We start from the raw sequence: 12168 nt of genomic DNA on the forward strand, positions 1-12168 counted from the left end.
ACGGGCAGAAGTGAAACCCCACCTCAAGAAACCAACGGCTACCCAACGGACCTGAAAAACTACCGGCCCATCTCTCTCCTCCCCTTTGCGGCCACATTCACCGAGAGACTCGTAAATGCACAGCTGACTGCCTTCATCGAAGCAAACTCCATCTTAGGCGCCTTCCAGTCTGGATACCGCAGCAACCACAGCACCGAGACCGCCCTCCTCGCCGCCACTGACGACATCCGCACACTACTCGACCAGGGACACACTGATTGTAGGAGAGTGGGGTCTGCAATCCTATGGTCACCCCCGATTTTTGCTTTTTGCTTCACTGGTTTACGACTTTCCCTGGCTGTGGGCCTGCTAATCAGACCCACAGCCTAGCTGTGCTCTCTCTAAATTGACAACCATGTACCTTAGGTGCATATCTAATTGGATACTGAGTTACCTTATCAGTCCCTGTACAGTGTACCATAGGTACCCAGGGCATAGGTGCACTCGGGGCCTATCAGGGGCTGCAGCATGTATTATGCCACCCCTGGCTGGCCATCCAAATCTGACACAACTGGCTGATCAATCAGCTGGGGCAAGGTGGTGTAATCACCCTTTGCTTTAGCTATAGTATCCCTATATCTAACCCTAGAATGGACACATATCCTCCTATCAGTCACTCCTATGGCAGGCCTTATCAATCCTGAAGGCAGAGTGCTTGGAATTATGTGAGATGGTGCTCTAGCATGAGCTGAGCCTGTCTGCAGCTTTCGGAACCAAGTCCTTTAGCTGTTTCCATGATAACGCTATACCATAGACTCTTAAGTGCATTATAATCCTCGCGGTTATTGGCAACTTTGGTATAGCATTATCAAAACATGTCGAGTAAGGTGTCATACGAATTGGAATACTACCCCCTCGCCAATTCAGGCGATGGGGTAGCATTCCACCCTTCTAGAGGGACACGACATGTATGTAACTGTGAACCCCGGTTAAAGTTAACTCGAGCCTCAGCATCACAAAATGGATGCTGCCACCACAGACACAAGTCTGACCTCCTGCTGCTGGGAGTCCTTCCAGCGAGGGAGGCTTGGACAAAGGGTTTCCTGCCTTGGGAGGTGCTAGCACCACCCCAGACAGGATTTTGTGTATTAGGTAGGACCGGGCTGAAAGGAATGAGACATGCCTGGGGCACACAAGGTGTCCCTGTGCATACTCCGGTCTAAACCAGTTCCTGGGGCACTCCAGCCCCAGACCTGGTGCAAGACCGGACAAAGGATAGGGGGTGTAACCACCCCCCTTCCTGGTCCCACCCAGAGGAGGGACCTAGTCGTAGTACAGCCCCCTTTAGCCGGATAAAGGTAGGATCTGGTCCCATTCCAAATTAGATTATCCTGAACAACTTTACAAGAAGAAACTCTGGACTTTGACGTTCTGCTCCACAGAAGACTGAAGAAATCTCCCTTGTGGGCAAGGAGTGTCCACCCTGCACAAGCAGGCACCATCAGCGTCCAGCGGCTTCCCTTTGTCGTCTTCCTTCAAGGATCCAGACTTCAGAGCCCGACGAGACCCGGATTCCCAGACCTCTCCGACCTCTACCTACATCTGCAGCCCAGCTGAGATCCGTGGGTGCGACGAGACACGTGGAACCGGTCATCTTGAAAGAAGCAGCACTTCGCTCCAGCACGACGTCTGAGGTAACCTCGTCCAAGTGCTTTGGGGACTGAGAAGCCCCGACCCCGAGCAGCTCCTGCACCGAAGACCAGCCCTCCAGCATCCACGAGATCTGTGTGGGGCCCTTCTGCCTGTTTGCTGATCGACGCGTTGTCTGGTCACTTGCCGGCTGGCTAGTGACCTCCTAGACGACGAAATCCGAAATCTTCACTGCTGGTCTGGTTGCTCCAGACTGGCCATTGCTCCCTTCCAAAAGAGGAGCACCCCGGACCCTCCTGGTCCACTCCAGACGCCGTTTCCACTCACCGCGTGGGTTGCCTTTGCCAAGGCTTATTGACTCCGAATCCGAAGCCGACACCGCCGACAGAGAGAGCCTGCGTGGGACAGCTCGTGCCTCCATCCTGGTCATCGAAGACACCACCTGATCCACGTGGCTGCAGAGACAAGCGTCCACCCTCACCTGATCGCGACGACGACATCTGGTTCCACTCCAGTCACTGGCTAGTGACTTTGAACATTGTCCCCTCTGCTTTCAGGTTCTTCTCTTCACTGATCCACCCTTGGATCACACCGGACACCTTCCTCCTGATCGCCTGCAGCATCTTTTCTTCCAGGCTCCATAGACTTCAACGCCGGAAAACGACACAACTTGGCACCTATGCCCCCGCGGCCTGTGGGTGAGGTAACACGAGCATTTCGGTGCTCAAGGGTAGCTTGACTCTCCTAGTGTCCAGTTCCACAGTCGTTTTAGTTCTACCTAGTCAGGATTGTCCGTACTCACCTTTTTCTTGAACTGTACTGTCCATAGACACTGTGATGCATCTCGCGTGTGAGTTCACACTCTGCACACGCGTTCCGTGGGCCTCCTATTACCTACCTAGAGTTAGTATAGCATGGTCCCAGCAATCCTACAGCCTCTGGACAGCTCCATTCCTTTTATCGACTTTCACATTCCACTTACTTAGTATATGGTTTGTCGTGCCCCTAGGGCACCATTGTAATTTGTGCAACTTAAACGTATTTTTCCTAAGAGATTGTCATGTGCTTAGCCCTCTGATCTCAGAGAGTTCAGAGGTGTATGCTAGTTAATAAATACTTGTTTATTTTCATAACAACCTGTTTGGTGTCCTTTCACTTGGTATTCAAGGGGTTATATGTGGTAAAACAGCTGGCTTCACATGCCAAAAGAGTTTAGCCTAAGACTGCTTCGTCCATGCTACCACTAGGATAGCTGGTCTATAAGGTTGACTTACAACCAATCACCATAAGGGTTGTTTGGACTGATACAAGGTGATCACTAGAACTAGTGAACATCATATATCAGGCCAAGTTCTCACACTGATGCCCTCATCCTCTTTGACCTCTCTGCAGCCTTCGACACCGTTTCACATAGCATGCACGTAGCATGACTTCACGACGCAGGGATTCAAGGAACCTCCCTCGACCGGATCCAATCCTTCCTTTCCGGCAGGGCAGAACCCAGGCGATTCAACACCCCCCCCCTCCTCTCCGAACCCACAGAAATCAACTGCGGAGTACCCAAGCGATCTTCACTCAGGTCAATGCCATCGCTTTGACTAGTTTCAACTGCCTTCGCATCCTCCGTAAGACCTTCAAATGCCTCCCCCCCAACTGCAGAAGGACCGTCAACCACACACTCATAGCCAGCAGACTGGACTACGGCAACGCCCTTTACGCCAGAATAAACGGAACTCTTCTACACAAACTCCAAACCATCCAGAACCCCGCGGCCAGGCTCATCCTCGGGACACCGCGTCAAGAACACATGACCTAACACCTTCGAGCCCCATCAAGAAGAGGGTCACCTTCAAACTCCTGACCCACGCCTACAAATCCTTCAACAACATCCGACCCAAATACTTCAATGAGAGAGTATCCTTCCACGTATCCAGAGGAACCTCCGCTCTGCCGACCTCACCTTGGCAGAGGTCACTCGCGTCCCCAGAATCAGAACTGGCGGGAGAGCTTTCTCCTACATCGCTGCCAAAACCTGGAACGAGCTCCCCTTGAACATCAGACGCTCCCCGACCATGCACACTTTCAGGAAGACCAGGCTCTTCGACTGATCCTCTTTTTCTTCCCCTACCCCCCTCCCCCCAGCGCCTTGAGACCCTCGTGGTTGAGTAGTGGGCTATACAAACCCCCAATTGATTGATTGAATCCACAGGGTGCAGAGTTGTGACTTACAAGATGCCAAAGCAACTGGCAAAGCATTCTGGTCTAATACACTGAACCCAGGCATTCACAGCTCGAAGACTAAAGACATGACCCCTAAACTAAAAATATGTTCAGAACACAGAACTCATAACACATAATAAAAAGTTGAATCAGACTCCAGTCTTTTGAATAGTTTCCAGAGCGGCAACAGTGTTAAGAGGACCGAATGAATGCTATACAAATGCTAATAATATATGGCCAATGACATTACAAATTGCTGCCATAAAATAGTTCTTGTGATAGGATCCTAGGGGGTCTATCCGTGTAACAGGCGGTACCTAGGAAGCTGAAAATTTGCTGAAGGAGAAAAGTATTTGGCCTTGAAAGGCAAGCAGTCCTGGTTCTTACTGAAGACTGGGTGGAAAGCCTGGCATATCCTGTGGGATGGGAGCTATGCATAGTTTGGGCATCCTATATCTAGATTGTTACAAGACTAGGCAGTGACTGCAAAGATGCATTACTCCCAAAAGTTAAAATAGAGCGATCTAGATAAGACAGTGCTTTAGCAACTAAACAAACAGGTGAAGTGGACAACTTATACTAAGATGTTTATGCACACCAGTCATCAGGTAGAACGATTTTTTTCACCAATACTTACAGTCAGAATAATAGAGCGAAGTTGCTTCTGTGCCAAAATTAATGCAATCTCCTATTTTGGAAGATGGGAGAAAAGATGATATTAGTAGGAATATAAACTGTTTAAAGAAATGTGCAATAGAACAGCGAAAATTATGCTTTTCAAATATGAAAGTTAAAAAATTAATAAAAACGTGTTTTGCATAAAGTAAAACATAGGTTGCCAAAACATGCAAGAGGTATTTAATGAACATGAGTGAGAAGTGTGTGCATTATGTACAAGATGCCATTTGCAATACTCCTGCAATGAAAATTAGGAATGATAAATGTTTTATAGAATGAATGGCAAAAAGGAGGAAAAAATAGAATTAGAGGCATTTGCCTCATGGAATCATTCAATCACCAATCATTCATTTCTATCCCAATGTAGCCAACCATCTACGAGCACCAGATGGGACACCCAGTAGTTTATTGTCACCGATACGGACTTCCCCTAGTTCAACCGGAGCCCTGACGCATCATCATAAAGCTGGAGAATTTCTATCAGATGGGGTATAGTGGTCTCAGGGATTTGAACAAATAAGAGTTTATCGCTGCATGAAGGGAGACCTTATCTTCCAGCCCACCACGCCACTACAACGCCTGCATTTTAGTATCTACTCTGAGTAGCTCCGCAGTGGCTCCACCACAACAGCAAAGAGCAATGGGGATAGCGAGCATCCCTGTTGAGTGTCCCATTCTATCGGGAAGGGAGAAAAGTCAGTTAACCCTAACTTGGGCAACTAGGTCCCTAAAAACGGTTGGCACCCATCCAATGAACCAAGAATCCTACTGTGAAGGCAGTGTCTAGTGCTCCTCCCAGGCATGAAGCCATTCTGGTCCGGATAGACCAGCAAGCGGATCACAGTCGCTAGTCTTCTCGCAAGTATTTTGGTACGTATTTTCAGTTCAACATTTATCAATGATTTGGGCCAAGACGAGCAGCATTCCTCTTTTTTTTTTGGGCTTAGGGGTAGTGATGGTGGCCTCCCTTAGATCAAGAGGGAGTCTGTGCCTCACATGTGCATCCTCAAATAAGGTCATTAGATGTGGGACAACCACGGAGGAGTACCTCTTAAAGAATTCTGGGGAAGCCATTAGGGTCAGGTGTCTTGCGCCGGTGGAGTGGATGCAACAGCCTGCCGCACCTCCTCCACCCTGATAGGTAAGTCCATGTCAGGCCCCTACTACACAAAGCAGGTCCATAATAATGTGTTGATCTCTCTCAGCAGGGGGGCTCATTATAAGCATTTAGGATGCCAAAAGTGGAGGCGAATGGTGTGGCGCCACCTGGAGCACCTCCCCTCCCTAGGTATGCTAACCTCCAGGACAATTCAGCAGCCCCCACAAGGGCACACTAGACAGTGTAGTAGCTGCCCAGCATTGTCCCCCATTTCATACACTCTTCTCTGAGCACAAACCCTCCCAATTGGACAGAGTCAATGAGCCCCATCCAAAAGGATAATCTGTCTTGGTTTAGCTTGCCTCTGGTTAAAAGGCGAGAGTAGGTGGCCTCTGCATACTCAAGTTGGAGTAGTTTTGTTCAAGAGTCAGGCCTCTTTCACATGCCCAGCACCTATCTTTGATGACAGTGGCCTTACAGGCCTACCGTAGCGTATTTGTGGAAGAAACCGTACCGCCATTCCGGGCCAAAGTAATGAGGAAAGGTGTCATGGATATGGTCGCTCAAGGTGTGGTTGAGAAAGCCCCTGGGCAAACCTCGCTCGCCACCAGACGGTTTCGCAACTGTCACCACAATGGGAGAGTGGTCTGAAAGACCCCATGGGAGGATCCTTATCTGGGAAATGGCCCGACGTTCACGGTTGGAGCAAAAATATACTCAAGATAGGAAGAATTACGGGGAGCATCAGAATAGACTGTGTAATGACTGGTACCATAACGTTGCTGTCTCAATACCTTAACTAGACGCGGGCATCTGCCCAATTCGACAGGTGCAGTGACTGCCGGCCACCGACCAAGAGTCAGTGTCCAACCTGGGATGCATAACAGCATTAAAGCCCCCCACCAACAAGACTGAACCAAGAGAGGGCAGGTCACCAAAAGTCGTGAGACCTCCAGAGTTGAGTCCAGCAACCTAGGTGAGGCATACATGCTGCCATCCAACAATCCTGTGAGAAAGACATAGCAGCCAAGGGGGTCATTAGAGACTTGCTGCACCACCATAGCAATAAAGCTACCCCCGGGAGCCCTGTGTCAAGCCAGAGTGATATACCCTACTGTGGTCATGTCTGCCTAAAAAGGAGCTGCTTGCACCATGGAGGTGTGTTTCTTGGAGCAATAAAATGACACATTGGAGTTACTCGACATACAGCATAACCCCACACCGCTTAAATTTATAATTTAATTCATCCACATTCCATGAGAGCACAATGTGTCTCCTGGAGGCTGCTCTTGTTGGGTCAGTTGTCATCAAGGGTGGATGTAATGTGATTGAAGGAGTTAAAATGTAGTAGAGTAGCATGGCACCTTAAGGGAAAAAAATGTGGAAAACTAAATAACCTGTGAACAAACAGCAACATGAACCAACATTCCCCCATCCTACACTTTTCCCCATGAAGCATCAGTCACCCAAACAAGGATTCTAAATGAGAGCCCCGAGAACTACCCATACCAAAAGAAAGAGAGAAACCAGAAAGGGGAAATACAACAGGAGGTGGGGGGCCACGAGTTATACAGCGGATACTTGGCATCATCTTTACAGTAAGGTGTCTGGATCAGCAGCAGACTCCTGGCCAGAGTCAGAAGCCCTGGGCCCAGCTCCAGAGAGGAGTCCCAAGACTAGACCCCCCTCCCCCCTGTCCCTCCCCTCCCCCGGCAGGGTGAATGTTGAGCAACGACAACAAAAATCGGGGCGTTCCTCAAGCGAAGCCCAGACACTTGCCAGCATATCAAAAAAGAGGATGCGTTCTTATAAATCACTGAGCCGGGCCGGAAACTGTAGCTAATATTACATTTGTAGCACCTTAACTTTTTCTTTAACAGCCAAGAAGGAACAATGCAGTCCTCATACTCTGAGGGTATTATAAGGAAATAGCATCACTGAGTTCGACTCATAATGTACTTTCCAGCTAAGTACCCTGAGGCGGAAGCCGGGGTGTCTGTGCTGCTGCTAAACTAGCGTATTTTTAACTTTGTCTAATTGCACTTGTGTCTTACGTTGATTTTAAAGACCTGAAACTTACTTGGTTGTTTGTTTTGCTTTTTGCACTGAAGCAGCGCCTGAGGGGGAAGATCAAATCCCTACTCAGCGTCACTGCACCCACGTGACTCGGGGCCACGCCCACCCACGTAGCCACGCCCACTCCAGGAAGTTTGAAAAGCGCCGCGCTCGCTCTAAGCCGGTGTTGACCAGCTAAGTACCCTGAGGCGGAAGCCGGGGTGTCTGTGCTGCTGCTAAACTAGCGTATTTTTAACTTTGTCTAATTGCACTTGTGTCTTACGTTGATTTTAAAGACCTGAAACTTACTTGGTTGTTTGTTTTGCTTTTTGCACTGAAGCAGCGCCTGAGGGGGAAGATCAAATCCCTACTCAGCGTCACTGCACCCACGTGACTCGGGGCCACGCCCACCCACGTAGCCATGCCCACTCCAGGAAGTTTGAAAAGCGCCGCGCTCGCTCTAAGCCGGTGTTGACCAGCTAAGTACCCTGAGGCGGAAGCCGGGGTGTCTGTGCTGCTGCTAAACTAGCATATTTTTAACTTTGTCTAATTGCACTTGTGTCTTACGTTGATTTTAAAGACCTGAAACTTACTTGGTTGTTTGTTTTGCTTTTTGCACTGAAGCAGCGCCTGAGGGGGAAGATCAAATCCCTACTCAGCTTCACTGCACCCACGTGACTCGGGGCCACGCCCACCCACGTAGCCACGCCCACTCCAGGAAGTTTGAAAAGCGCCGCGCTCGCTCTAAGCCGGTGTTGACCAGCTAAGTACCCTGAGGCGGAAGCCGGGGTGTCTGTGCTGCTGCTAAACTAGCGTATTTTTAACTTTGTCTAATTGCACTTGTGTCTTACGTTGATTTTAAAGACCTGAAACTTACTTGGTTGTTTGTTTTGCTTTTTGCACTGAAGCAGCGCCTGAGGGGGAAGATCAAATCCCTACTCAGCGTCACTGCACCCACGTGACTCAGGGCCACGCCCACCCACGTAGCCACGCCCACTCCACTTTCTACTCTTTATCATGCTCACTTCTCGACAGCGCAGCGGTCGAGCGCAGCGGACACACCATCAGCACGCCGAAGACACGCCAAAGACTAGCCCGTCCGTGTCAGGACGGGGCACGAGGCCGAGGCTCCCACTCCTTCTGCACCCCCTAGGCAGGTAAGAACATCATCTGCTCTGAAAGCGTTGCGCCCTACCTCCAATCTGAGTTGCTCTATGTTTAACCTTCATAAAGTTGGAACTCATGTCTGCTCCGAATGCAAACTGTCTACCACCATATATCAACCCCACCCCGACCCATCTAGGAGACACAGGAAATGCAAACTGTTACGTAAAAATGTGCCCCCAACTTATGTTTTTTATAGCACAAATTGTCGATCACTGCCCAAGCACAAGCATGATATATTCAACCTCCTCACCGAAAAAAGTCCTAGTGCTATTTTCTTAACCGAGACATGGCTGCATGACAGCGCCGGCCCGGATGTTGCTATTGCCCTCCCCGATAACTACGCCATTGTCAGAATAGACAGGGAAAAACAGGTAGGGGGTGGGATAGCTATCATCTTTAATAGAGAATTCAAATGCACTTTGGAATCTGTATCGATTCCAGACTGTGAAGCGGGTCTTTTTAAAATCTCTTTGAACCCCAATTTTACAATGTCAGGCCTTCTGATTTATCGACCTCCAGGCAACCCATCACAATGGGTATCTAACTTTGCAAATCTTATTACTCCCTACTATATGTCATCAAGCAATTTCTCCCTGCTGGGTGATTTAAATCTGCACCTAGAAGATCCCACCATCCCCTCATGCTCTAATCTGCTGGAAGACCTAGCAGCACTAAATTTGTCTATAAAAAATTCTAGCCCTACTCACATAGCGGGCCACCTGTTGGACCCCATAATATCCAACATCAGGGAACTTACGTGCATTGCCACCTTACCTTCCGGCTGGTCCGACCACCATCTTATTAAGTTTAGCATTACCTTTCTACCCTCCCCCAGTTTGGAACAAAACACTGACACCACATACAGAAAAAATTGGAAATCAGTAGACATTGATGCGTTGAATGCGGCACTAAAACAAAACCCTCCAAGCCTAAACTCCAACATGGACTGCATAGCAACTGAAACACAAAACTGGCTTACTAATGCAGCAAACAAATGTCTGCCCTCTACTCGCACTAAAGGGAGTAGGCATCGCCCTCCGGCCCCTTGGTTTAATGATAGCCTTAAAATTGAAAAATCAAAATGCAAAGTACTAGAACGCAAATGGCGAAAAAAGTACGACCCCAATGCTAAAAGAAGCTATCATGAAGCCAGGAATCATTATCATGCTGCCTGCACAAAAGCAAGAGCTGCTTTTGTCTCTAAAACAATTATCGAAGCAACTAACATGCCTAAAACTCTCTTTTCCAAAGTCAAGGAATTGGCGGGCGCACACACCACAGCTGCTGCACCCCCACTAAGCACACAACAATTCCAGGCGTTAGCATGCTTCTTTACTGAGAAAATCGATAAAATTATCTCAGACATTAAGACAAAAAACTCTGATCCAGACCTTCCCCCTCCTCCTGACCCAATATTGACTCAACCCACTTCTCCGGGTGAAAATTTACTGGAATCCTGGCCGGCTCTTTCAATAGAGAAACTGAAAGGAATCCTAAAAACTGTTAAATCCGGCTCCCCTAGGGACCCCATCCCTATTAAAATTATTAAAAAATTGGATGACCAGTCCTTGGAAATTATTGCCAATCTCCTAAATTCATCCCTCGACCTAGCCACTGTCCCAGCCTTATGGAAGCATGCCATGGTGACACCCCTTCTGAAAAAGCCAACTGCCAACCCAGAAATACTGGCAAATTATAGACCCATATCTCTGCTCCCAGCTTTTTCTAAATGTCTTGAGAGACACGTACACTCTACTTTAGCCACTTTTGCAGAAGAAAATTCCCTACTCCATCCTTCGCAATCTGGCTTCAGGGCTGGTTTCTCGACTGAAACCGCCCTGTTAGGTGTCACTGAACACATCAGAAAACTTCTTGACCAAGGCCAGACGGTCGCACTCGTGTTATTGGACCTAAGTGCGGCGTTCGACACCATCTCCCATGAAACTCTCATTAAAGAGTTATATACAAATGGTGTAAGAGGAAAGGCTCTGGATTGGATCAAATCCTTCCTGGCAAATAGAACCTTTCAGATCGCATCTGCACAAGCCGTGTCAGACACTCTACCTGCATCACATGGAGTGCCTCAGGGGTCCATCCTGAGCCCTCTATTTTTCAATATTTATCTTAAACCTCTGGCCGATCTTGTTGAAAAGCTAGGTCTAACGCTTATGAACTACGCCGATGACACCCAAATCATTTTTTCCCTATCTGAATCTTGTCCCCATTCCCCTTCGTTACTTAAGGAAGGACTATCAAAAATATTGAACTGGATGACAACAAACCAGTTGAAACTGAACGGCGACAAGACGGAAATACTGATCTTGGGAAAGGATCAAGTTCTCTGGAACCCTGCACATTGGCCGGACCAGATGGGCGCTTTTCCTACCCCGGTGTCCCATGCTCGAAATCTGGGCTTTATACTGGACAATGCCTTATCCATGAACAAACAGGCCAGTAAAGTAACCGGCCTTTGTCTCACCATAGCTAAATGGTTGAGGAAGATCCTGTGGATGTTACCTGTGTCAACGCAAAAGACCGTAGTCAATGCCCTTATCACATCAAGGCTTGACTACGGCAACATCCTCTATTTGGGCGCAAATAAATCTGTGATCGGACGACTACAGGTAGCGCAAAACGCTGCGGTCAGACTCCTCTGCAATATTCCGAAGAACTCTGGAGTCTCGAACCATCGTCGGAATCTTCATTGGCTCAGGATCGAGAACAGAATTCGTTTCAAGGCCCTGAACTACATGTTCAAAATAAAAACAGGAACAGCACCAAACTATCTCCAATCTTTTGCCTGCCTCTATACGCCCAACAGAAACCTTCGGTCACAGACAGCAGCCTGTTTCTGCATACCTAGGTTTAAACGTGCAAGAACAGGTGGCAGATCTTTTGCCTCTCTGGGACCCTCCCTTTGGAACACGCTTCCCCCCTATATCCGGAAGGAGGAAAACTACTGCAGGTTCAGAAAGCTTGTAAAGACCTGGCTGTATGAACAATAACCACTTTACAGTCTCCTCCTTTCTCTGCCCTCAATCTAGCTGTGTCTAGGCGCCAGGAAACCCTTTTTGGGTAGCTGTTGCGCCCTATAAATTGATAAAATAAATAAATAAATAAAATCAGAAGGCCTCACGGAGGCTGATGGCCCAGTGCACATAGTTTAAGAGCTGGGGTATTAATGGTTGTGAAGGGGCCTCATGTGGCGGCAGAGCCGCCAAGAAACTATTCACCCTCTCTACAACAGAGCATGTGGAGAGCAGCTCTTCGGGGACCCAGGACGCCAGCCATTTAGCAACAGATTGCATCAGTCACACTTC

The 12168-nt window shown here is 48.5% G+C and overlaps 1 protein-coding gene across 2 annotated transcripts in view; it reads right to left on the bottom strand.

Annotated features, from left to right (window-relative positions):
• Nucleotides 1-12168, bottom strand: part of ELMO1 (engulfment and cell motility 1) — a 1507126-nt gene that overhangs the window by 967582 nt on the left and 527376 nt on the right. For both annotated transcript variants that reach the window (XM_086964835.1, XM_086964834.1), the window contains one exon: nt 4487-4537. In XM_086964835.1, the coding sequence (XP_086820961.1) occupies nt 4487-4537 (51 nt within the window). The remainder of the gene's footprint in view (nt 1-4486; nt 4538-12168) is intronic.

Source organism: Lissotriton vulgaris, chromosome 4_1, assembly GCF_964263255.1.
Source record: "Lissotriton vulgaris chromosome 4_1, aLisVul1.2, whole genome shotgun sequence".
Classification (NCBI taxonomy): Eukaryota; Metazoa; Chordata; class Amphibia; order Caudata; family Salamandridae; genus Lissotriton; species Lissotriton vulgaris.